The sequence below is a fragment of the Sinocyclocheilus grahami genome, unplaced genomic scaffold (genome assembly GCF_001515645.1).
Source record: "Sinocyclocheilus grahami isolate Dianchi unplaced genomic scaffold, SAMN03320097.WGS_v1.1 scaffold1812.1, whole genome shotgun sequence".
NCBI lineage: Eukaryota > Metazoa > Chordata > Actinopteri > Cypriniformes > Cyprinidae > Sinocyclocheilus > Sinocyclocheilus grahami.
The window spans coordinates 56,947-81,963 of NW_015506991.1; the positions used below are offsets into that span (position 1 = coordinate 56,947).

The 25,017-nt window shown below is 38.0% G+C and overlaps 5 protein-coding genes across 8 annotated transcripts; all 5 read right to left on the minus strand.

Moving 5' to 3' along the window:
* Nucleotides 1-699: 699 nt before the first annotated feature.
* Nucleotides 700-3,984, minus strand: LOC107572773 (myosin light chain kinase 2, skeletal/cardiac muscle-like). Its single transcript, XM_016259211.1, has 8 exons — nucleotides 3,839-3,984; nucleotides 3,602-3,743; nucleotides 3,373-3,443; nucleotides 3,012-3,140; nucleotides 2,518-2,589; nucleotides 2,276-2,356; nucleotides 1,047-1,179; nucleotides 700-927 (listed from the first exon to the last, which is right to left on the minus strand). The coding sequence occupies exons 1-8, from the start codon at nucleotides 3,943-3,945 to the stop codon at nucleotides 847-849; spliced, it is 816 nt and encodes a 271-aa protein (XP_016114697.1). The 5' UTR covers nucleotides 3,946-3,984; the 3' UTR covers nucleotides 700-846.
* Nucleotides 3,985-4,872: 888 nt separating this feature from the next.
* LOC107572770 (mucin-5AC-like) lies at nucleotides 4,873-8,307 on the minus strand. Its single transcript, XM_016259205.1, has 6 exons — nucleotides 8,200-8,307; nucleotides 7,256-7,532; nucleotides 6,883-6,968; nucleotides 6,328-6,400; nucleotides 5,279-6,023; nucleotides 4,873-5,065 (listed from the first exon to the last, which is right to left on the minus strand). Exons 2-6 carry the CDS (start codon nucleotides 7,515-7,517, stop codon nucleotides 4,873-4,875), a joined length of 1,359 nt encoding a protein of 452 aa, XP_016114691.1. The 5' UTR covers nucleotides 7,518-7,532; nucleotides 8,200-8,307.
* A 480-nt stretch (nucleotides 8,308-8,787) lies between these two features.
* On the minus strand, nucleotides 8,788-15,470 carry LOC107572776 (targeting protein for Xklp2-like). Its single transcript, XM_016259213.1, has 18 exons — nucleotides 15,345-15,470; nucleotides 14,662-14,787; nucleotides 14,347-14,490; nucleotides 14,140-14,257; nucleotides 13,733-13,807; nucleotides 13,610-13,657; nucleotides 13,306-13,449; nucleotides 12,755-12,864; nucleotides 12,476-12,639; nucleotides 12,218-12,386; nucleotides 11,866-12,004; nucleotides 11,558-11,774; nucleotides 11,357-11,449; nucleotides 11,107-11,277; nucleotides 10,872-11,018; nucleotides 9,755-9,866; nucleotides 9,329-9,495; nucleotides 8,788-9,128 (listed from the first exon to the last, which is right to left on the minus strand). The coding sequence occupies exons 2-18, from the start codon at nucleotides 14,768-14,770 to the stop codon at nucleotides 9,018-9,020; spliced, it is 2,238 nt and encodes a 745-aa protein (XP_016114699.1). The 5' UTR covers nucleotides 14,771-14,787; nucleotides 15,345-15,470; the 3' UTR covers nucleotides 8,788-9,017.
* A 506-nt stretch (nucleotides 15,471-15,976) lies between these two features.
* Nucleotides 15,977-18,071, minus strand: LOC107572779 (trafficking protein particle complex subunit 6B). Its single transcript, XM_016259218.1, has 6 exons — nucleotides 17,795-18,071; nucleotides 17,597-17,664; nucleotides 17,224-17,341; nucleotides 17,023-17,106; nucleotides 16,469-16,562; nucleotides 15,977-16,273 (listed from the first exon to the last, which is right to left on the minus strand). Exons 1-6 carry the CDS (start codon nucleotides 17,870-17,872, stop codon nucleotides 16,242-16,244), a joined length of 474 nt encoding a protein of 157 aa, XP_016114704.1. The 5' UTR covers nucleotides 17,873-18,071; the 3' UTR covers nucleotides 15,977-16,241.
* A 687-nt stretch (nucleotides 18,072-18,758) lies between these two features.
* LOC107572778 (zinc finger protein PLAG1-like) lies at nucleotides 18,759-24,982 on the minus strand. Of its 4 annotated transcripts, none has more exons than XR_001607398.1 (4): nucleotides 24,740-24,982; nucleotides 22,759-22,825; nucleotides 19,827-22,557; nucleotides 18,759-19,075 (listed from the first exon to the last, which is right to left on the minus strand). XR_001607398.1 is itself a non-coding variant. In XM_016259216.1 (3 exons), exon 3 carries the CDS (start codon nucleotides 22,509-22,511, stop codon nucleotides 21,375-21,377), a length of 1,137 nt encoding a protein of 378 aa, XP_016114702.1. In that variant the 5' UTR covers nucleotides 22,512-22,557; nucleotides 22,759-22,825; nucleotides 24,740-24,982; the 3' UTR covers nucleotides 19,522-21,374. The 4 variants fall into 4 exon arrangements, 2 of the variants coding, with proteins under 2 accessions (XP_016114702.1, XP_016114703.1); XR_001607399.1 differs by lacking the exon at nucleotides 18,759-19,075 and adding an exon at nucleotides 19,522-19,790 and having other exon boundaries at nucleotides 21,302-22,557; XM_016259216.1 differs by lacking the exon at nucleotides 18,759-19,075 and having other exon boundaries at nucleotides 19,522-22,557.
* Between the last annotated feature and the right edge of the window lie 35 nt (nucleotides 24,983-25,017).

The following is a 25,017-nucleotide window of genomic DNA, read 5'->3' on the forward strand; positions in this document are numbered from 1 at the left end:
AAAAAAAAAAAAAAACATTTTTTTTTTTTTTTTGGGGGGGGGGGGGGGGGTCATTATGTTATTTTATGTCAAAGTTCAAAAATAGTTAATAAGTACATTACCAATATTTAACCAATTCATTGTTTTGTTTTTTGAAGTTGTATAAAAAAAATTTAAAAAAAGGACACGTGCAATTTGAATGGGTATGACTCTGTTTAGTTAACCCATAACATTACTTTATTTAGGCTGCATGTAAAAAAAGGGAGAGCATTATATCGTGTTTCATCAGCGAAAGAATGACATGAATGTATTTTCAAAAACTGGTTCTTCTGCACTGCATTACTGTGGACAACATAGGTTTTGAACATACTGTTTTTACTTCCTGTTGGTCTAACACTCATCTCACAAAACATGACAAAAGCCACCAGTATTCCATTCACGTTTAGGATAAAACTGATTCAGTGATCTCACCACTGGTCTTTGTCTACTATATCTTTCAATATATGAATAATCAGCTGCAAGCCATACTCAGTTTAAGATTAACTATTTTCTTACATTCTTTTTTGTCTCTTCCACATGCTTTTTCAATTAGAATAACATTTTGGTAAAGACAAAAGTGATAAATTAATGAATCCGTGAAAAACACCAGAGTTTAATAATGTGATGCCAAAAGGAAATTCAAGAGAAATATGTAATTTGTAAATTTTTATTGAATGTTACAGATGCATTTGAATAATTACACTGGCAGTCAGTGAGTATTCAGATACGAAAGCGTGGGTGGCAATGCAGCACACAATACAAAGACATGATCTGCCTAAAATAAAAGCACACATAGTGAGCACAGTCAGCAGGACGTCTCTGACACTCTCAGATTCCAAGCGCAGTTAACAAACCTGAACTTCCGATCTTCTTAAACCTATTTGCTGCAGCAACGGCTATGTAGTTTTTCTGCACAAAGGAGACAGGTGGAACAGGATGAACGAGAAATGAAGAGAGAAAGCAAGCATTTAGCATCTTAAAACAGTGTTAAGAAAGTGGTAAATCATTATGTGTCCTCTGTTTTTCACCTTCCACATTCGCCTGGCCATATACTTCTTGAGGAGAACCTGAGACTTGAGCACAATGTTGCTGCTCTTGGCTTTCTCAGTGATGTTGTTGAGCCACGGGTGTTTGAGACACTGTGTAGCACTCAGACGACCACTGTAAATAAAGACGAAAAATCTTTAGAAGGTTGCGGGTTCGAGTCTCAGGTCCGGCAGGGATTGTAGGGTGGGGGGAGTGAATATACAGTGCTCTCTTCCACCCTCAAAACCACGACTGAGGTGAGACCCTTGAGCAAGGCACCGAACCCCCAACTGCTCCCCGGGCGCTGCAACACATGGCTGCCCACTGCTCCGGGTGTGTGTTCACAGTGTGTGTGTGTGTTCACTATTGTGTATGTGCACTTGGATGGGTTAAATGCAGAGCACAAATTCCAAGTATGGGTCGCCATACGTGGCCTCACTTCATTTCACTTATGAAGAACTTTTATGGTGCTTTTCCTTTTTTATGGAGATTGACTGCCACTAGTCATGGTACGCTTTCTTTGTACAGAAACATGCAGCTCAGACATTCTGTAAATCATCTAATTTTGTGTTTCTTGGAACACACTTACAGGAATAGTTCACCAAAAAAAAAGACAATTTGCTGAAAATGTACTCGCCCTCAAGTCTATCCAAGATGTAGAGGAGTTTGTTTCCTCATCACATATTTGGACAAATTTAGCATTACTTCACTTTGTTACCAGTGGATCACTGTGGACTACTTGTGTGGATTATTGTAAGGTTTTTAATGCTGTTTTGGACTCATACTGATGGCACCTATTCACTACAGAGGATCCATTGGTGAGCAAGTGATGTAATAATAAATTTCCCCAAATCCTTTCTGATGAAGAAAGAAACTCAATTACATCTTGGATGGCCTGAGGGCAAAAATGTAAGTAAATATTCATTTTTGGGTAAACAACTATTCCTTTACATGTTTTTTAGATAAATGATTTTATTAAGATGAACTTAGTATTAATCTCTTCTCTTAGGCTGATGATACATGGGGCAACTTTAAGCAATTTTGCAGGCAACTTTTTTTGAGTGCGGTTTCTTGGGCACATACCCATTAAGAATGGGTAACAAATTTCTATCTTGAAACTTTAGATCTGTCGTGGGCCCTGTGTCTCACCTGGTTCCTCTTTGACGGCAACATTGCTCAAAAAATTGCCCCGTGTATCATCAGCCTTAAACGTAAGTATTTTTAATGTCACCTTCTTTCTCTGATCAGCAGGTTGGAGACGAAGTCCCGAGCCTCAGCAGACACATGCTTAAAAGCATCCTCATCAAAGTACCTACAGACATCCAACAGGGGGCGATGTTTACAACAGATTTCACTTTAAAACGTTCTTTAGAGCTGTTTGTAGACTTTATGATTTTTAAATAGATGTTTCAGCACTTGTTTATAATTAGCTCATGTTCTGTTGAGTATAGAATTAATATAATAGCGGCCTACCAGTTGCCCATAAGCACATTGTTGAGGGTCTGGCTATCGTCATCACCCAGAAAAGGAGAGAGGCCGCTTAATCTAGAACAACAGAAATCACATTTTTATTGCTTCTCCATTTCAAGAGTTCATCTAACATGAAGCTAACAGGGTTAAACAAAGTTTCATTTTCTGGTTTGGAGGTGGCCCAGAATACTCCATAACACTGTTATTGCTTTAATTAGACTAAGCAGTTGACTGAGTGACCCTGGATGCTGTTTTACTGCCTTGTTTGATGTTTTTGGATTCACTCCCAGAACATTTACTGGGCGTCACAACTGTTAGCCAATCTTTGTGACTAATTTGTATGAAATCACTTATAAAAAATAATTGAATTTGTAATCAAGGCCTGCTTATATCTCTTTTGGAGTGGTACAGCGAAATTTAAATTCAAATATAGACATTTGTTCAAATTATTATTTAATTGTGAATTACATGTTCTGGTGTGTGTTAATGTGATTTACAGCATGTATGTGACGACTCCCAAAGTCCACATATCTGTAGGGAAGGAGACAAAATCGAAGTTCACCACCTCTGGAGCTAAAAATTCAGGCGTTCCGAATGAAACTTTGAGCTTCTCTCGTGGTTTATATCTGAAGAGGGACAGGAAGAAAAACCACTTGAACATAAAAATAAGCCTTGGCTATATTATTTGAACTCTCAGAGGATTGACACATTCAGAAATACACAGAGGTCACTGGAAAAGTATGTAAGGCAAATGTCATGCCAGCAAAAATGGCTGATGACAACACTTATCTTCATTTGAACACATAAACATGCATGGACAAGTACAATACAATAGCAGTGTATAAGTATAAATCCCACCTCCTCGCAAGTCCAAAGTCAATAATTTTCACCTGATGGCTAGAGCGATCAACAAGAAGAATGTTCTCTGGCTGGAAAAAAAAGTGATAAACTGTTACACATTTCCCTCTGACATTCCAGTTTCCATAAAGGCTTACGCTATAATCTCAGTGAATCCCTTGAGAAAAGAACAAAATCACTTGCCTAAATCTGACAGAACAAAGTGACCCCTTTTTGCTTCATCTGTTACCTTGAGGTCCAGGTGAAGTACATACATCTGGTGCATGTACTGGACACCCTCACAAATCTGTTTCACAAACACCATGGTATCCACCTCAGTCAGCGGACAGCTCTCATCCACGATTCTCTCAAACAACTCACCTCCCTCCACACTGAATAGAAAAGACAATGATCTCTGTTGTATCATATGCCATGTTACATTTTAGCCAATTGTGTTTTATTGCTTAAAAAGAATCACACTACTCACTACTCCAGGATCAGCACAACTTGATTCTTGACCTCAAAGGCTTCATAAAGTTGGAGGACATTGGGGTGATTGAGCTGGTTCATGACCTGGATCTCATTTAGTGCCATGTCCTGCAAAACAACAGGAACAACCTTGAAAAATTCATATCATGACCCTGTTTTGTGAGCACTTTTGTGCATATGACAATGAAGACTGGAATAATGACTGTTAAAAAATTAAGCTTTGCCATCACAGGAATAGCTTACACTTTAAACATAATAATAGAAAACAGTTATTTTAAATTGTAATATCTCACAACATTACTGTTTTTAACATTTTTGAGCAACTAATGCAGCCTTTGGTGAGCATAATTGAAGTCTTTCAAAAACATTTAAAAAATCCATCGACCCAAGACTTTTGAACGGTAGTGTAACTATCTAACCATAATTAAACCATAATCTGAACATCTATCAGAAGGAAAAATTACACAAACACCTGCCATGCTGCCAAAAACTCAAAAGAATTATATAGTGTCTCTAGATTTTTTTCACTGTTGTAAATATCCAACTCGTTTTGTTTGTCTCAAATAACCTCTAGTTTATTATGGTACTGTTATGTTGGTAATAAAAACAAATTGTGGTAGCAGAGCACTTGTTTGACAGCAACATGTATGCAGAGCTGAATAGTAACTGATTACATGTAATCAGGATTACGTAATCAGATTCCAAAAATCAAGTATTTGTAATTACATTTTATAATGCTTATAATCAGATTACAGTTACCTTTTTATGGATTACATATTATGTAAACAATGGCCGTAAATCAATGTACTTATTTTCCCTAATTATTCTTTGTCTTCATTATATCTGGAGTGCCCTTCATTTACTGTTGACTCTAGAGGTCTGGACAAAATATTTTCAAACCTGAAAGACTTTGGATGTGTAATATCATTGTTATTTTTATGTTTATTTGCGTTTGTTCATTAATACAAGGATTCCTAAACGTTTTTGTCAGCCAAACACCTTTGACTTTTACTTGAAATATCTCTGAGGAAGTTAATATTTCAATAATTTAACAGGAGGGTTATGGCTCTTCATCTGTACTAAATTCTTGTCTGTAGCTGGAGTTATTTTAATCTGTATTCCACCTGAAATGTGGTTTGCTGCTCCAACTGCTTCAGTCGTTTTCTTAGCCAGAGGTGCTGATACCGTGTGGACCAAATCTGCTTTTCCTCCAGTGACTTGTAATCTGTACAAGATGAGAAACATTGCCATTTATAAAACTATGCATTACTATACGTTTATACACACTTTTACTTACAGAGGCTGCATTTATTTGATCAAAAACACAAAAACAGTTAATACTTAAAAACATGGTCCAAGTCAACCACTGCTCCAAAAGTAATACAATGCATTTTAAATCGAGGGACAAGCAATGCATCCATTGCTTGATTTACCTTACCTCTGTAGGGAATTAGGGCAGCTGTGCACTTGTCTGAGCGCGAAAGCCTCTTTTGTGGCTGTAGTAACATTCAAACCCATTGTTTTTGGCAGTTTGTGGCTTGGCGGTAACAATGTTGCATCTTGTGATGATGTTTTTGTTGTGGGTTTATTTACTGATGATTTTCCAGAACTCTGCGCAGTTGCTACAGGAGGACCCAGACTTGTTTTGGGAAATGTTTGGATTGGTGTTGCATCTGTAGGGACACTGGGAGGATTGTTGGGTACCAGTGAAGCTGTACACTGAGGCATTAATGGAGCAACCAGTCCAGTTGTTTTCGGTACGGTATGATTTGGTAGGGTTACATTCACTGCTTCAGTATGCTTCGGTCCGATTGTGTCGGGCAAAACCACAATCTTTGTCACAGGAATAGGCGTTTTGGTGTTTGGCGGTGACACCTTCCTGTCGTCTTGGGCTTCTGTCTTTAGTGGAGCAATACCTGGAGTCCTCTGGGTCACCACTGACGCAGCAATGATGAGTTTCGAGACATCATTCTGGTTTGTTGGCATGTTCTTTTTTTCAACCGTATTCATTTTCTGTGTTTGATGATGAGATAGATTCGATCTTGGGATTACAGTGGATGTTTCCTTTTCTCCCTTGATTTGCAATTTAGGCTCCTGTTGAACTTTGACATTTGTTGAATCTTTTTTAGATTGATGGTCCTCTCTTATCGTACAATTGTTTTCATTGATTTCTAGCAAAATACCTGCACAAAGAATATACAATATAAGGCTTTATTATACTAGTATGCAAGTTATAGTATAAATGCATAGTATATATATATATTAAAGTCATTCTCTTTTATTTGTATAACCTTTTATTTATGGTTTGTTCTTTAGTTAAGTGATTTGTGGGTCTACCTGTCACTCTGCAGTCCATAAATAGTTAACACGCTAACAGGCCCGTCATTCAGATTTATGTCCATCAAAAATGACCATGACAATCCTGCTGCCCCACTTCACCTTTCCAAATGACACATATGGTGTAATAACATAGTTTATTGTAGTTACCTTTCTCCGAAGGCATATTAAAAGCATGTGGCACCATTTTACGGTCTCCGCCCAAGCAAACATAGACTTCCTCCTGTCAACAGAGAGTGATAGAAGAAAAAACGGTTTACAAACCGGAATTAAATACATGGTCAAGGCCTGATCAGACCAAAAACTATAACTGTAGCAGCAACAACTATGTTAACGTGTCAACGGACAATGGTTGATAACATTCTTCTTATATGAGCATACTGCAGTTTTGCTGTTTGCTGCTTTAAATGCTCAAGTTCTTTCAAATTGAATGGATTCTGATTGTCTGTCAATGTTTTTTCATTCATCAGCTCAATTCTGAAAGTAATTCCAATGATATTGTGCTTCTGTCATTATCATCATGTTTATGGTGTGAACTTTCCTATTCTCATAAATTTTTTAAACTACAGTTATTGTTCTTGGTGTTAATGGGCCTTAGATGTAATTTATGCCATTTTGATTAATGCAATCACTGTTTGCCATAGTCTTAAGAGTTAGTGGAACCATTTATAAGCAATTCTGGCAGTTGTCCTTCTTTCCACTGACTGCAGAGGTTCGAACAGGCAGTGATTTCCGTCTCTGTAGAGCCACTAAAGGCACAGACACTCTCTCACACAGTCTGTCCTCCAGACCTTACATATTTAAGAGACAAAACTGAAAATTATTTAGACACCAACCTAGTTCCAAACCTAAACTTGTTTTTTGTTTTTTTAAGAATACTGGTAACAAAACACTTTTGGTTCTCATTGAATGGACAAAAATTACAATGGAAGTCAGCGGGAACCAATAGTGTTTTGCTATTAACATTCTTCAAAATATTTGTGTTCAGCAGAAGAAAATAAGGTTTGTAATGACACGAGTAAATGATGACAAGAGTTTGGTTGAACTATCCCCTTGAAGACACATTCCGACTCCATACCACTTGCAAGTTCCTCCAGAGCTGTTCTCATCTCTATGACTTTCTTTTCAAGAGAATCCAGATGTCTGGTCTGAGCTGACAGCTGGCTGGTCACAGTCTCCTGCAGTGTGCTGTGCTGAACGCAGGTCCCACACATGGGGCAACTTCTCCCTGGGCTCAAGAGGAGCTGCTCCACTTTAAATCGTAGGTCATCAACCTTGGCCTCCAGGGTTGTGGGGCTGGATGGAGGCAAGGGGCATTTCATAGAGCCCTTGACAGACATGGAATGAAGGTTGTGCTAGAGAGAGATGAAAAATAGAGGTACTGAAGACAAGGTATTCTTAAAGTCAAAATTACAAGTAGGCCTGTGGATTTACACACACAGTGAATGTCATTGTTGCTACTTTCAAGTTTTTAAGAGAAACCCTGCTGAAATAAATAGTCTAGGTTGGTTTGCTGGTCTTAGCTGGCTTTAGCTTGTCTCCTAGCATGACCAGCTGAAAAGAACACACACACACACAAAAAAAAAAAGATAAATCAACAGATCCAACTAAGACGCAAACAAACTTAGACTGGTTAAACAGTTTCCCAGTAGGGAAATAAAATAAAACTCAGGTAGGCAAAGTTCTGCATGCACAACTGACAAGTAACACTGACTTTTTATTTAACGTTAAATTGATACAATTAACTAAATGCAATGAATTACAATTAAATTACTTTAAACAAGTATTTGAGTCTAGTAAATGCATTTCAGCTGTAACATTTGAAATGAATAGCTTTTTTGTAGTTCATTGAAAACTTCCTGCAGTATGACATTACATTTTTAAAAGTAGAAATATTCCATGTGTAACTGTTCTGTAATGAGACAGATGTAGTTACAAAAAATAAAAGTAACAGCTTAACGTTTTCAGACTCTACTCCAAATAAGATATTTTTCAATAAATTCTCAACCATTTCACACCCACCTGTAAAGATGTTTGTCCACTGAAAAGTACATGCGTTTTCCGGCCAAGGGTTTGAACAGACTGTTCTCTGGAAGCTCACAAAGTACCAGCCTGTCAAAATCCTTTTATCACTCGGTAGCCACCTCACCAGAAATAGGCAGACCAGAGAAGGGGGCTCACAAACCGTAAACTGATAATAGAGGCACGCAGAGCTGGCCCTGGGGAGGGGGCACAAAGTCTTTCCAAGACAAAAAGAGTAGAGACAACAAAGCATGAGCTGAACGAATGTGAGACATGTACCTTTAGCGTTCAACCATGCACTGCTGAGTCATGCAGCTTTAATGGAATAAAATCTCTGCCCTTTACTTAACCTACATATAAATTACATATCAAAACAAGAATAAAACTGTGCATGAAAAGTATTTAGTGAAAAGTGACTAATAATTAGAAAGTGCAAGATCAAGACTGTTGAGTCCTTATAGATGACATTCAACCAAATTAACCAAGAAATAGTTTTATGAAGAGGTTGAATGGTCCAATTTCAGTTCAGCCACTACAGACAGTAAACAAATAATTTATACTAAGTTTCTTTATTGTAAGAAATGAAAGAAAACAGTCAAAAAAGGAGAACAGAAAAAAAAAAATGAGTCTTCATATACAAGAGTTTAAAAAGATAAATTTAGCTGGGGCAGTCACCACACCCAACTGTAAAATTGTTTTACTCAACCACAAAGGCTTAATGCATCAGCCACAGACAGATAGAGAGATATATAAAAGACAACAGCAAAACACATTGAGAACTTTGTACAATTAAGTCAATGTAACGGTGCATTACACATTTACAAGCGGAAACGATCTGAAAAGTTTGGAGATTGGGGCACTGTGAGAGACACTTCACTCTTTTTCAACTCCACTGGCTTGTAGCGTCTGATTGGCTGGGCCTTGCGCACCTTTCAAAAAAAATAAATAAATAAATAAATAAATAAATAAAATTTACAATATAAATGGGCCAAATAATTTTACATTGAAGTGAAGAAGAAATAAAATATTGTTCTTTTTAAGTGCAGATTAATTTTTTCGATTACTTGATCCCAATTCACAACTTTACAGGCCTGGGAGGATAAGCAACATTCATTCTGAAATCGCTCACCTGTTCCTGTCGCAGCCTTGCAATCCCCTCCTTTTCCTGCTCCTCTCGTTCTCTTTCCCACTCCTCTTCCATGTGAGCCTTCAGCTCCTCCTTCTCGCTCAACTCCTTTTCGAACTCAATTCGTTCCTTGGCTCTCCGTTCTGTGGCCAACTGGAATGCCTCTGGAACTGCAGAATTAGTAGTATTGGCTTTAGAAAGTGCCAAAGGTAAACGAAGAGGACCAGATGAAGTGGTCAGGTAGAGGTGAGAGCAGTGGTGAAAGTTGGAAGGAAGCGAGAGTTGGTTTTGGAATTAACTGTGCACTCCAACAATTTACACAAAGCCAGCAAGCCCAAAAAAAAGGTCAGACTAGAGACAGCACAACATGGGGTGTGCAACACTACGTGGAAAGATCACAAAAACCACCTGCCACATACAAAAACATACCCAAGATGGAGCGATTCTCCTTTGTCGGTACAAATGGTTCTTTGTGAGATACATTGTTTGGTTGTGCCTTAAAACATGCGGCTTCAGCCTGTCGTTTCAACTCCTCTTTCATCTGGAGAAACATTTTAAAATGGAAGGAACCAGTTAAGACACAGATTGTATACAATGTCACGAATTCAGAGACACAAGTGATTTTCCTCTGGCTAACTACTTGCAAGCATGCAAACACAATTGCTAAGCAAAACATTGGTCATGTGTGGTCTAGAACAGGGGTCGGCAACCTGTTGCTCTTTCATCCCTCTGCGGTGGCTCCCTGTAGCACGGGCGTAAAACACACAGGGGACGTGTTCCCCCAACTTTTAATAAAACCTAAACTCTTCCCCTGCACTTTTTTCGGGCAAGTGTGTTCACGTAGAGGTTAAGGACCAGTGTGAATAAATCTAGATTTAAATTAAGAGACAAGATAGTCACATCGTTTTGGATGCATTTTACTCGTATCTAAAATGATGCGAGCATTACGGAGTGCCAGACACTCTCATGCAAGGTCTCATTCATTCTTGAAGCCGGAGGGCGCTCTCGCACATTAAGTTTGAAACTAAGACTCATAGAAGTAATAACTTTTGATGTGCAGGAAATTTGAAGCATGGACAAAAGCATCTTGCTAGGCTGAAGTAACAAGAATAAACCTTAACTGATGAAACCAAGACAATAATTGACAATATATGTTTCCGTGTTTTTCCAAGTCTTCTCCAGGCAGCTAAAGTATATGAATGATACAGTGCTAATTGACAGCATTTATTACAGTACAGAAGCAATAAAATACAATTTCAATTGTCGTCAATTACACATACATAAAAATTATTATTACCAATACATTTGATATTTCTGCCCCTCATACTTTTGAAATGATTGCCACGCCCCTGCCCTGTAACGTAGCTGAATATAAAACCGTTAGCTGTATGGCATTTTATCTTCATTTTAGAGATCAAATAGGTTTTGAATTTTATTCAGGGGGAAAGGGCCCAATATGGCTCTTCTGATGTTGAAGGTTTCAGACCCTTGGTCTAGAATATCAAAATATATGGAAGATGAAGAGGAAAGATTTAGAAGATCTTACCATCTGCTCCCAGCGTTCACCCTTTGCAGCTCCTCGTTCATCAACCATCAGCTTGAAAGGAGTAGGTTTGGTGGGCTCTACTACCTTTTTCTCAGGGAGGTGCACTTCATGGAAGTCAGGAAGGGGTTGGGCCTTAAACTTGGGTACCTGTGAGATTTGGGTGAGGCAGTCCAATTTAGGCACAGTTATGAAATGAAGAACAATAAGACTTTTAGCTGCTCCATAAAGGAAATACCTCTTCATTTCTCATTTCCTCCAGTTTCTTCTCCTTCATTACCCTTCGTTCACGTTCACGTTCCTCGAATGAGAAAGGGCACATTTCTACCTGGCTTTTGACCGGTAGTTTGGGCTGAAAGGGCAGGAAGTGGGGCACAGCATGTGCCTTAATTGGAGCAGGAGGCTTCTCCTGAACGGGCAAAGGAATTATGTGAAGAGTCAACAAATCAGTTTCATGAATTTAAATAAAGCATAAGACTGAAATGTACCTCTTTTTTCTTTTCCATTCGCACACGGTTTTTAAGAGCAAATGCAGGTGATTCTGGAACAGTTGGATTTAGAACTTTCTTCTCTGGGACACCCTTTATTTGGGGGGTGGGGTTTGACAGTAACAATGGAATTATTAAAAAGGACGTCTCAACCTCAATAAAACAAACCTAAAAAAAGGGGTTGAGAGAGCCATTACTAACCACAACTTCCTCCAGAATTCGAGTTGGTAGAGGTCTGGGATGGAACGTGTGGTCCTCTTCTTCCTCAGGCTTCTTACTGGCCTGCCTCTCCTGAAGTCGCTTCTCAATCTCCAGCTGGAAGCCCTCAGGCTTGGTAACTTCTTTACTAGCCGGCTTTTTAAGAACCAAAGCTCCTTCTAGAATCTTTCTGTTGAGTTCTAGAGCTTTGAACTTAAACCTGAGATGACCGAAGGAAAGTTTGAAGAGATGTTCTTGTGCTAAATTAAAATTAAGCATTGACAAAACACAAAAGTCTCTTCAAAACTTACTGCTGAATTTTTTCTGTTTCTTCTGCCTCAATTTCCGCAGTGCTTTTGACCATTGTGGGACGATGTCTCTGGCGAGTCAGTAGCTGTGGCGTTTTGGGATGTGTGATTTTTGGCTTCTCAGCTTTCACTGGTGAAGGTCCTGCAAATAAAATACAGGCAAAATTAGTCAAAGTCATCTGAAGTGTAGATTACAGATCATCAGAGGAAATAATTATGTATTTATCCCACTGAAGAAAGTCATATAGTTCTGGAACTACATGAGGGTGAATAAATGATGCTTTACCAGCATCACAAAAATGCAATGATAATAATATTCAAAGCTACCAGAAATAGGGTCTGACAGGAGACACACCTCTTTCCTGGCTCTGCCGACTACGCAGGTGATAGCGGATGGGAGTGCGTTTCTGAAACTGTTCAATCTGCTGGGCCATTGGCATGTAGGCCCCTGCCTCATCAAGCTTCCTCTTTCCTCTGGAGAGGTTGAAGGGTTTAGGAATGGTTGTTCCCTTTGGAGCCTTCAACTACAGAATGACAAAAACATTTAAATCACTTTTAGTCATCAAGCAGCTTCAAAAAGAATCCAACTACTCATCCTAGTGACTGTACTCACAGGGGAAGATGGGTGCTTGCGGAGCTGAGAGGTGAAATCCACCTCCCTGTACGAGTTGTCGACTGTAGAGCCTCCATCCGTGTGGTTCTTTAGCCTGCTATCTGAGCGGAAGTTGAATTCTTTGGGAATGGTGGTGGACAGCACATGCCTCTTAGGAAGCTGACCTTTAAAACAACCAGAACAGCCAATTAAAGTCACATTGTAAAATTTATATAAAAAAAAATACAATAAATGCAGCATTGCTCTTATAATTAAGAACAGAATTTGCTAGTGACTCACTGCCTGCCAGAGCAGCCCTGTAGCTCGCCTCATTCTTACGCCGCTGTTCCGCCACCTCTTTTTGTAGAGCCTCGATGCGCTCCAGCTCTTGCTGTTCTGTGCTTTTCTGTCTGAAATTCAAAGAACGGACATATATTTTACTTCTTTAAAAAGAAACCCTTCTGATAAGTAAGTAAATGATAAAACATACATTGAAGTTAAATCAACTGAAAAGACAAGACAAGGGGAAGCTCCTGTTCTTTACTACCTAAAGTTTGAGGTTGGGTAAGTTTTCATGGTTTTTTGTGTGTGTAAAATCTCACCCTTAGCTTCAGTTATTTGATAAAAGTAAAACAGTAATACGGTCAAAATTATACTTCAAGTAAAAAAAAAAATTTGATTCCTGTGATGGCAGAGCTGATTTTTAGCATCATTACTACAGTCTTCAGTGTCACATGATCCTTAAAGTCTGAAAACATACCATGAAGTTGAATCAACCGATTTAACTTTTGATAATGTAGCGTAGTTTGAGTTTGCTAACAAACATTTTTGCTAATAGGATTCTCTCTCACTGTGTAGTGTTGGAGGCAGAGGCAGTGTCTGAGGTCTTTGAGGCAATGGCTGGTTTGTTTCTCAGCCGGACACTGCTCCTCGCACCAGCACCGCTGCGTCGCACACCAGCACCGCTGCGTCGCACAGTTCGGGAAGTTGAGCTTCTATGATGAGATAAACCAAAAGTATATTATTAGAAAATCACAGAATATTGTTACTTCCAGGTAACACCCCACATTACCAGCATTTTCACCAGTGAAGTCTACTAAATGCCTACTAGGTGCCCTTCTCAGCTTAGCACACACATTTCTTAGTTCATTTTACCTTCGCCGCTGATCAAAAACTCTCCGTGCTGTGGCAGCCGGTACAACTCTATGCAGCGAGACAAATGGCTAATTGAGCACACTCTAATAGACTAATAACAGATCTAAAATTTGAAAAACATACCTTCTTTTCTTGACAAGAGGTGGTGTTGTAGGAGCTGTAGGCTTTTCATTTCTAGGTACAGGCCGTTTGGACACTCTACAGGAAGAAACAAGAAAAGTCAACCAATGTTAGAATCGTTTAATTTCCAGCGATATCGTCGACTTGATTGCACAGATACTATTTAAATTGAACTGAGCTGGACGATATCACTGAATTCAATGATGAACTGCCTTTAACTGAAAATTGAGCGTTTACTATTGACCTTTTGCAATATTGCCACATTATTTAATACTGTAAAGCTACATATAAAATACAATATGTATTGTTAAAAGCGCTATATAAATAAAGGTGACTTGACTAGAAGAGAGTGAAAAAAAATGTATTAGTTTAATAGGGTGTATATAAATTACAGATAAGGTCTCATTTACCTCCGTGGCTGAGCAGGAACAGATTTCTGGCCCTGACCAGGAGCTGGAGTAGCTCTGCCGTTTGCCCATGATGTGACTATGTTAGATGGGACCTCCGTAGAGGTGCTTTCTCTGACATCTGAAGCAGAGCAAATATTAAGATTCCACATGCAAATCAAACATTTTTTTTTGAAGTTTTTCCTAATTTAAGCCGTTTCCCCCCCCAACCTGAGCTTGTTGTCTCATCTTTTTTGACCATGGGAGACACTAGAGCTTTGGGTCTGTTGGTATTGTGGGTTTCATCAAAAAACTTTGTCTGTAAAGGGGTGGTGAGCTGTTCCACCGTGCCGCCTTTAGGAGTTGCCTTCAACTCTAATAGCAAAACAGAACAAAGATAGTTGTGCAATTGAACATGTATGTGTTTAATTATTATTAATTGTGCACTTGAACATGCATGCATTTATTTATTATTAATATACATACATACACACACACACACACACACACACACACACACACACAAACAAACGATTGAAGTCATACCAAACCACTGGTCAGCATTATCCTGAGGGTCCAGGGCAAATTCATCTATAGACTCTATAACATGAGAAGGGGCATCCCATGTGTATGCATCAGCAGAGCCCCCTTCCATATTCACACCGGAATCTTCTGCAAAACCAAAAAGAAAAAGGATTTATACAGTTAAAACGTAATCTGTAGCAAAGCTGCACAAATAAAGAAGAAGAAAAAAAAATGATAAAGTAGTTCTACATTTCCTGCGCAGAGCGGCGCAAAATGGCAGTTGATGGCTAATCTCAGACTCAAGGCCCAGACTGCAATAGCAGCGCTAAATTTATCCACCAGTTATGGATTATAAAAAATAATCTATGCAAGTTACAGACTATTAATATTCTAATACATTTTAAACGGAAGATCGGCACTTTACACGATCATTTCAGAACCACCTCTCATTACTCATAAATCACAAACAAAAAGATAAATGTAAACAAACGAAGCCTAAATAATATCTTTACATAAACTAAGATAGCATTAATCAATTGAGTAAATAAACTCTGAAATCAGTCGTTCTATTGCATTAAACATGAAAAACTTGTTTTGCAGCGATTACGGCCAAATACAACCGCACCAATTAAATCTTAAATGCAGCAGCTGAGTCTAAATCAAAATATGATAATGTTTAAAAATGTGCAAGAAGACATACTTACGTTTTAAACCGATGCCTACTATCACAACCTGGCAAAATATAGCAAAATTTTGAATCAACAGACGCACGTATCCTCCTCCACAACCAGTCGAGAATGCTAGTTTGAATGTTGGTGCCGTTAGAACTGCGTTTATGAATCAGCCAATCAGAGGGCTTAACACGGCGCGTTTCGTTTTCTATTAGCTCCGCGCTTGTGACGGTGTCGAACGCGATAACCACGTGACTAGCTGAAAGAAGGAGAAGCAGAACGGCTAGAAGGGATGCGTATGGCACTACTGGGCATGCGCATATCAATACGGCGTAATTTTTCTCACACTGTACAACAATAATTACTATTTTTTCATTATTGTAAGGGGTAGGTTTAGGGTTGGGGTAGGTGTAGACGTTAATAAAACACAATCTAATAGGTAGAAAATTAATTTAATTGTTCGCCAACTGACTGAAGTTAGTTTAAATAAATTAATAATTGTTTTATTTACAGATTACCTTCATTTACGGTCTTCTGTTCTACAAAACGATCTTTTGCGATCAGTTGTCAGTAAAAAGTTATATTTTCATACAATTATCTTAATTCTCAATAGGCTATTCTTTTTTTCCACTAAAATTCAGTGAAAATTAAGCACAGACTCATACTAGGTTTCCAGCTTTAATGTTATCAGTGCAAATCAAAACACAGTGAATGTGGACAGAGAATAATTAATGTCAAAATACTAACACAATACAGTACAATAAGGCTTGACCTTTGCATGTCAAATCACTTCAAATGCCAGTAGTTTGCAAGTCATTGCAAATAAAAAAACAATCATAGTGACAATAAAATGGGCAAGGGAATATAAAAATGACAAGGCAATAAAATTAAGATGCACATGTCATAAGCAATACGCTTCTGTGTAGTGAATTACATCTTCTGGATCATCACCTGGAATTTGCCTAAGAACAAAGAAAGTGCAGAAGAGGAGGGATGGCAGAAGACAACAAAAAAGAAACAATTAGTTACATTTTACATTTAATTAGAACTTGATGAGCTCAGACTTCATTAATGTTAAGTTTCAGATTAAGATCATGAAAAAAGTACTGAAAATCTAGTGGTTATTTCAGTAAGACTGCATAAAAGTTGCTCCTTACAAGCAGGCATGACTGATACTTCTGCTGTGACTATACTTTTCACACCAAGGTTTGAAAGTGCTCCTCGGACCAGTCCACAGGTGAAGGCTAAGAACTGCAGGAATGACAAAAAGGAGAGAGAAAAATTTGTTTTACGATTTCTTTATGAACTTTTTGAAACATAAAAGTGGTAGTTGTATAGAATGTCGATGGAGGGACAGAAGTCTTTAAGATTTAATTAAAAATATCTTCATTTGTGTTCCGAAGATTGACAAAAGTCTTACAGGTTTGCAACAACACGAGGGTGAGTAAATGATGACAGAATTTTTTTTTGGGGTGAACTATCCCTTTAATTACATTATTTGAGATTTTATTAAATATTGTATATCCCTTCTTCCCTGTCTGTAGATACAATATTATTACAAAAAAATGTAAATACTAAATATCTCATTATGGTATTTACAAGGATGAAGATATTGATTCTGCAGGTTCAGATTAAAGATCAAGTCAGCTTATGTTTATGTTTTTATTTAACTCACCCATTAAAGCTTATTGAAGTTATTTATGCTGCCTACCTTCGGTGCATGTTCCATATACTGTTTTCCAGCAGACAGTTGGGTCAGCAGGCGGAACTTGTTATCTTGTAGCACATAAATACCCTACAAACAATTTGAACATGTGAGGATTTTCTTAATAAGCACCTCTAGTTAATGAAGACATACACTAAGCTCTGAGACGAATTGAGATGACATAAATTAGCATTATAATGTACACACCTGGTGGTTTGTTCTCAGGTTGTCAATTTGCTTCTTAAAAACACTGGTCCAGAAATCTTTGCAGATAAACTTCATAACATCAAGCTCATCTTTAAAACGTGGCGTGTCTTTGGTAAACCTGCGAACAATAATGTGCTTGAGACACATCTTCTCAAGAACAAATGGCTATTTATTTGAAATACTAATTAAATAGTCTACTAAATTTTCTGTAAAATGAATTAAAAAACCATTTAGTTAAATTTGGGTCCACTGACAAGCTGCAGTACTACAAATAAAACTGCAAAAAGCAGTCAGATCATAGGATGTCATCAGAGGATCTGCTTGATTTAAGAATAAAATTTGGATTTATGGATGAAAAGATCTGCCATGATACCTCTCAATAAGTCCTTGTCCCACACGAAACCCCATGTTCTCAAGTTTAGAAACACATCGTCCATTCTCCTGAGCACAGCAGAACATTACATTAATTCAACATGCAACTTTCTCACAATTCGTTTTATTAGTGTGCTGGGCTTACTCAGTTCTATTACGCTATTCTACTATTCTGTGACAGTGTTTTCAGGGCTCTTACCGATTCCCCAGTTTCTGCACTGTTGACATATTGAATAATTTCACTGTGCAAGAACTGAAAGAGAGCCTCGTCTGCCATCTCGAGCCAGTTCAGCCAGACTGAAACTGACAAGCGACCCAAACCGACTACGGGTATAAATCACTTAGCCTACTACTTTAGTAAATGGACACTATTCATTGTGCGAAGAAATCAACTACAACTCCAAACAATTCGCCAGTCTATTCGACTGCTCCCTAATTTACTATTAGGGTCCTTCATCACATCTGTTCCACTTCCTGTTTGGCTGAGACCTAGCTGCCCTTGTATATGCCTGAACGTAAAAAAAAAAAATTCTCTCTCTCTTTGTTTGGAAAAAGGGATTTCGCTCTTGTTTTGTATGTAAATTAAGTATTGAAAAGTGATGCAGTCATGTACACCCGATTGACTATTATAATCAACACTTTGCCTTTTATATCTAAATTGGTTTGCAACTATTAATACCATTGTTGTATTGCACATACTAGTATTAACCTTTTTGCAGTCTTATTAGTAGACATAACAATATTAACGTTTTGTATAGTATTTGATTGTATTGTTTTTTAATGATACACAGGATTCAGTTTATAAAACCATTATAAAAATTAAGTATTTTATAAAATCATAAAAAAACACCTGTAAATGAATGCTTGCCTATATTTGCCTATAATTTTTCGTATTTATCTCTTAAATAATTTCTATAATTCATCTTTATAATTATATAACTTTTATGTAGTTCATTAAAGACTTAAATTGTTAATGATTTTTAGTAGCCCATTGCATTACTATGAATGAATAACTTGACATAAATACTGACGTTATAGAGCCCTTGGTAAAAACAACTATTATTATTTTACTGACAGTAAATCATGAATGAAACACACCAGAAACACAAATTCTACAAGATGTTTTATTTCTTAATTCATCCTTAACATTGTTTCTTTCCGCATACACCTTAATGTCTCACTCACCCACTTTTGCTTTCATAATGGTTATGAAAACAGTCCTTGGAACCCAAAAATGCCAATGCTTGGAATTTTAAAGATGTAAAACACCTGTTTACTCCAGCTAAACAGCCATTGAAACTTTACATTTCTTACTAAAGATACAGTACAGCTGTGCACAGTGTGCATCTCACTGAGGTAGATCAGTCGGAGTCTAAACATCACAGTTGAGTTGAGGTCAATTTCATTTCAGTTCAGCCAAAGAAGGAGATGCCCATGATGGTTTCTAAATAACATAAAAACTCATGAAATGACTTCACACCTTCAGCTCTTATTAGTAGACATAACAATATTAACGTTTTGTATAGTATTTGATTGTATTGTTTTTTAATGATACACAGGATTCAGTTTATAAAACCATTATAAAAATTAAGTATTTTATAAAATCATAAAAAAACACCTGTAAATGAATGCTTGCCTATATTTGCCTATAATTTTTCGTATTTATCTCTTAAATAATTTCTATAATTCATCTTTATAATTATATAACTTTTATGTAGTTCATTAAAGACTTAAATTGTTAATGATTTTTAGTAGCCCATTGCATTACTATGAATGAATAACTTGACATAAATACTGACGTTATAGAGCCCTTGGTAAAAACAACTATTATTATTTTACTGACAGTAAATCATGAATGAAACACAAATTCTACAAGATGTTTTATTTCTTAATTCATCCTTAACATTGTTTCTTTCCGCATACACCTTAATGTCTCACTCACCCACCTTTGCTTTCATAATGGTTATGAAAACAGTCCTTGGAACCCAAAAATGCTTGGAATTTTAAAGATGTAAAACACCTGTTTACTCCAGCTAAACAGCCATTGAAACTTTACATTTCTTACTAAAGATACAGTACAGCTGTGCACAGTGTGCATCTCACTGAGGTAGATCAGTCGGAGTCTAAACATCACAGTTGAGTTGAGGTCAATTTCATTTCAGTTCAGCCAAAGAAGGAGATGCCCATGATGGTTTCTAAATAACATAAAAACTCATGAAATGACTTCACACCTTCAGCTGGCCTAAACAAAATGGAGTTGACAACATATGCCATCACAGTTACCTTATAGGCCACTGGTGCATGTAACACTGAGTCAAAAGTACAGACAGCAAAGCAGTGCTAAAATACCATTCAAATTTACATGACAAAACATTTTCTTTTCTGACAGTGCTCCTGGTTTAGCTTGGAGAGATACATGAAGTGCTTTTCAGCAATAACTGGGCATGTGCTAAGATTATTTTGTCTGAAACTTCTGAATCCAGGCAAAACATTGAGGGAAACTTTGTAGTGTGAGAACTACGTATTGTGTAAAACTAGTATAACCATTTTTTTACATGAATATTCAGGGCGCAAATATGATCAATTCTTGTTTATTACTAAACAAAAAATTTCAGTTATAATTTACTTAGTTCCCATATTAGGAATGTGTCAGAATGGGCTACTTAATTTTAAACAAATGTTCACTTTTCATTGATTTTCAATTCCAGAGGGATCATAGTTTTATTCTGCATTTCATTCACAAAATACTCTGGAATGAACAGAGAGAGATGGGGGTTTACAGGAGAAGAGTCTCCACAATAACTGTGATTCCTTTCATTAGCATTAAGGATGTGAACACAACAGCGCCTAAATACTTTTACCTAAAGGCTAAAATCAATACAAGCTAATTAATTAAATGCTAATTAATCACCTGACTCTAAAAATGTCATAACTAAAACCATTGAGCATTCAAAAAGAAAAAGAAAATCAAATGAGATAACGTTTGCTTCATTTCTTGTCAAATGGTTGAATCCTTTTCGTGACAAGAGTTCAGCTTAGAGAGGTAGGTTTTTTTGTGTTGTGTGACTGTGAGCTGAGAGGTACATCTAAGAACACAGTTCAACTTGACTTTTATGGTGCGGTCACATTAGCCAATTTTCTGCGAAATTTCATGGACAAAAAAGGTCAATCGTGTAGATGTATGAAGCACAGCGCACACAGAAGTCAATTTCAAACCAAACACATTTTTGTTGGTCAATGCGTTAAATTTATATGGCCATATGACTCGGTTGTGAAATTTGCACAGGGAAATCTTTCACCCGCATGCAAAAGTACCCACGTGGATTCCTATTGAAATAACTGGATTTTGCAGACGAAAATTCACAGAACAATAAATGTGACCGCACCTTAAGTCATAGAAGTGCCGTTGATAAAAAAGTGCTTCATTATACAACGGAGAACACTGTAATAGCATTATTTTCCTTCTTGACAAAAATATTGAGGTATTTCTTTAGCTAACTTTTCAGGGTTTTTTTTTTTTTTTTTAATGAATTTTATGTTCATTTATCACTACAAAACAGTTACTCTGAAGACCCTCTAGGAAAAACCACAAAGTTTTTTAACTATTCAAAACAAAGCAAAACTCCATCTATCCTAGTGATCCTTTCATATAATTCTACAGGATCCATTTCGCACCCAACAAACTTCACCATCTCCAGTTCATTACCTATAAGCTCCTTGGCAATGACGCAACAGAACTGTCACGTTTGACTGGCAGGTCATAGTGGACATGGGCGACATCATTGCTGGAAGGCCTGATGGAATCGAGGTAGAGTCGGAGAGAAACCAGAGAACTGGTTTAAGTGCCCTGATGCCTGAGGCTCATGCAGTGACTGTGGCTGAAATGAGGCAAGCGGCCCAGAGAGCTGAGAGGTAGGGCTTGGGGACACGGCATTGGTGGTGGTCGAGTATCCCAAGGTAGTGCTGTAGGGAGGCAGGCCAAATGGCAGGAAGCCCAACAGGTGCGAGAGGTCCATGTTGGCGGAGGTGGTAGGCGGCTCGGCTGAGGTGAACGCCGAGTTCCTGAGAGTGAAATGGGCACTCTGACCTCCCAGACTGTCAGTGAAAAGGTCGCCAGGCCGGGAGACGGCAGTCGCTACAGCGGCCTGCGGTGGCATTGGCCCGCACTGGAGTTCAGTCAGGAAGCTCTCCATCTCCGCTTTCAGATATGAGGTAGTGGAACTCGGCTGATATCTGGAAGCCTGCTGGTAATGCTGCGGAGGAGGCTTGTTTGGCTCAAGGTAGCAGCCCACACCCATTGGGCTGGAAAGGGGGCCAGACACCATCGTGTGATGGTGATGATTGACCCCTGAGGTAGATGTGCCCGGAAGGGCTTGAGGGTTGAACATGGGCATAGAAAACGCCTCTGTGGCATCTTTCGGAGATCCAATAGAGCACACGGTAGGACTGGGCTCCTCTTTAATGGGCATCGGAGGAAGGGTCTCCAAATCTTGCGCGTGGCTTTTCTTCAGGTGTCGGGTGAGGTGGTCGCGACGGCCGAAGCGTTGGGCGCAACGCGGGCACAGGAAGTCCCGTCTGCCGGTGTGCACCACTGCGTGGCGCCTCACATCCTTGCGAGTGAAGAAGCGGCGGCCGCACCGTTCACACTGATGCTTCCTTTCTCGTACCACAGTCCCCGGAGGTGGCCGGCCGGTGTGTGTACTCAAGTGCTCGAGTAGCGCCGGCATGCTCTCGAACGCCTGACGACAGACCTTACAGGTAAGGTCACCGCTGGCGGAGGTGGCATGCGTGGCCACGTGGCGTCTAAGACCCAGGCGAGTGTTGTAATGCTTTCCGCATTCCTCGCACCGCAGTTCCTGCTTGTTGGGGTCATGGTTTTGCAGGTGGCTGTTTAGCTGGTCTTTGCCATGAAACATTTTCTCACATATATGGGTAGTTCTCAGGGAGTATGTCACTGTACATCTGTGAAAAGCCAACGATCAGTGATGACAACAATTCAAGGTTAAAAAATAAAGTACAATTATAATCTCATTGTTTTAGAGCAGGGGTGCCCAATCTTGTTTCTGGAGAACTGCCTACCTGTAACGTTTAGCTCAAAATGTAATCAGGTAGATCTCCAGGAACAGGATTTGATATCCCTGTTTTAGAGACAAAAGCAAGTACCTGAGAAGAAGCTCCAACAGCTGATTTTTCTTCGGAGTGAAGATTGTTTTTTTGCATGTTCAGTCTTCTGCACATGAACAAAAAAATGCAGCAGGTGAGGATTTGGTAACATCATCTTGATCTTATACATGCACTTAACACAGTAATAACAGTAAAAATGCACAGTTACAAGCAACTAACCATAAATGAAACTCTAAGCCTAACCATATATTAGGTACAAGTTAATTAATATTACTCTGTACTTATTTGTATAACTACATTGCAATAATTCTAAGTGTAAATAAAAAAGTAAATAAAGTATAACCAATTATTTTCCCACTTAAAGTTCTTTTATGCAAACGTTTATCTAAAATAGCAATAAATCCACAGTGGATTTGACCGTGCAACAACCAAAAAAGTTTGATTTCTAACATTCTTCAATTATCTTCTTTTGTGTTCCATAAAAAGAGGAGTAGTAAATGATGACAATTCTCATTTTTGGGTGAACAATATATTTAACTTGCTTGTAAACAAACCACAACAATTAAAGCTTTTTTTGCTGCTACATTATCCAAACAAAAATATTTAAGGCATATACAGTGCATAAAAATGCAATATGATAAAACAATTTATACTATATGCTTATATACATATATTCTTTTTAAATTCCTGGAGGACACAAATGCATCAATTTCTATTTTCTACCGTCTTCTTTCAACATATCATTGAAATAACACAGAACATTTCTGAAAAATAAAAAGATCCCTAGAGAATTTTGACTTCTCAAAAGATAATAAATGAAAGAAAAAAACAGAAAAAAATAATCAATTCTTGATTTAGTAAACAAAACATAAAGAGTGGCTTGATGGCAAAGCAGTGCAGTCTATGAACCAAGCGGTCTCTCTGAATGGAAACAGATTTCAACACGAGAAACTTAAAAACACCCTGAGGGGATGTCAATGATGATTGGTTAGTGACATTTATAAAGGGTTTGTTTACCTGTTTCAAGTCTCACAAAAGCACATTCATTATCTTGACAGGCCTCCGGAAAATGCATGTCCACTATTACTCCCTCCCTTTTAGAGAATGGACGGACATCATTCAGGCAACCATTTGAAGTATTTTAATATGAACATAAATCCAAACTATTTTACTTCATTATTATATAAATATGTTTTAATTTAGTAAAAATATTCTTTTTTGAAGCTTATGAACTTGGCTCTGCTTTAAAAGTTCAATTGGGACAAAATATGCTTCTATCTATTATCTTTCAAACATACAACTTGCTCATGTAGAAATACAGCATAACTACCAAATACAATAATGGAAACCAACATGTTTGCTTATTTTCAGCTTTGAATATTTTAAATTCCAAATGGCTACAAATGACATAGTAACAGCATTTTCTCCATTTCAACTAGCAGTTTACTGCAAATATGACACATGAAATTATGAAATTGTACTTGTATTGTACACATAAAAATGTCATGTTCGCGTAAAATCTGATTTTTTAAAATAAAGCAAAATATACTAAGCTCTTTTTAAGGTGTGTCTAGTACTATATATTTGGTTTACTAAAAAAAAAAAACACCTTGCTGATTTCATCTTTTAGTCTATTTACTTCTAGCACGTTTCGCTCAGCAAAATCTCTAAAGAGCCGCAGAACATTGTGATTAAATGGTCAAATCGAAATGATCCGTAATAAAGAGCGAATCAACACAAATCAAACTATCCTTTCGTGCTTGCCCCATGTTAAAAATAGAAACAAATAAGAGACATTGAAAGCACTATCAGTCTTACGCGGAGCTAATGTGTTTGCTCACGCAGGCAACATTTAAAGTTCTTATGTGGGGTTACTGGCGCACACGTATCTTTTCAAAAGTCTAAAAATACTACCCACGAAACTCCATGAGGTTTTCAAACATTCGAACATCAATGCAAACAGCCCATGCGGTCCTAAATTCACAGTCTAACATTTGCATAAACGCAGTCTTGTGCTCACCAGAAACTTTTGATCCCCGCTAAAGTTGCAGTTCACATGCATTCCTCCATTCTACATCTCGCAAGGGTGCAAATAAAACATTCGTTTCCCAGCCATATCTCGATGGATTCTCAAAAACTATTCGCAGTGGATCATTTAGTTATTGTTCAATAATGTGTGTATTTTTCGGGCCTGCTGTTTCTGTCCCTCTAAACACAGCGGCGCTGGAGCTGATGGGGCGCGTGCATTGTGGGAACGTGACGTCAGACCTCTTTGGTCAACTTTCAGGGTGGGATTTC

Excerpts from the sequence above, each read along its gene's own strand:
- LOC107572778 (XM_016259216.1), bottom strand. The coding sequence starts at position 22,511 with ATGTTTCATGGCAAAGACCAGCTAAACAGCCACCTGCAAAACCATGAC.
- LOC107572770 (XM_016259205.1), bottom strand. The coding sequence starts at position 7,517 with ATGTCTGTCAAGGGCTCTATGAAATGCCCCTTGCCTCCATCCAGCCCC. Across the intron at positions 6,969-7,255 it reads TCTGGAGGAACTTGCAAGTG|GTCTGGAGGACAGACTGTGT; the intron begins GTATGGAGTCGG and ends TAAATATGTAAG. Across the intron at positions 6,401-6,882 it reads TGCCTGTTCGAACCTCTGCA|GAGGAAGTCTATGTTTGCTT; the intron begins GTCAGTGGAAAG and ends CTCTGTTGACAG.
- LOC107572773 (XM_016259211.1), bottom strand. The coding sequence starts at position 3,945 with ATGGCACTAAATGAGATCCAGGTCATGAACCAGCTCAATCACCCCAAT. Across the intron at positions 3,744-3,838 it reads GTTGTGCTGATCCTGGAGTA|TGTGGAGGGAGGTGAGTTGT; the intron begins GTGAGTAGTGTG and ends TTTTCTATTCAG. Across the intron at positions 1,180-2,275 it reads CTGCTGATCAGAGAAAGAAG|TGGTCGTCTGAGTGCTACAC; the intron begins GTGACATTAAAA and ends CTTTATTTACAG.
- LOC107572779 (XM_016259218.1), bottom strand. The coding sequence starts at position 17,872 with ATGGCAGACGAGGCTCTCTTTCAGTTCTTGCACAGTGAAATTATTCAA. Across the intron at positions 17,107-17,223 it reads ACCTGAGAACAAACCACCAG|GGTATTTATGTGCTACAAGA; the intron begins GTGTGTACATTA and ends AATTGTTTGTAG. Across the intron at positions 16,274-16,468 it reads AGTATCAGTCATGCCTGCTT|GCAAATTCCAGGTGATGATC; the intron begins GTAAGGAGCAAC and ends CTTTGTTCTTAG.
- LOC107572776 (XM_016259213.1), bottom strand. The coding sequence starts at position 14,770 with ATGGAAGGGGGCTCTGCTGATGCATACACATGGGATGCCCCTTCTCAT. Across the intron at positions 13,808-14,139 it reads GTTCCTGCTCAGCCACGGAG|AGTGTCCAAACGGCCTGTAC; the intron begins GTAAATGAGACC and ends TTCTTCCTGTAG. Across the intron at positions 12,640-12,754 it reads CAGGGCTGCTCTGGCAGGCA|GTCAGCTTCCTAAGAGGCAT; the intron begins GTGAGTCACTAG and ends GTTGTTTTAAAG.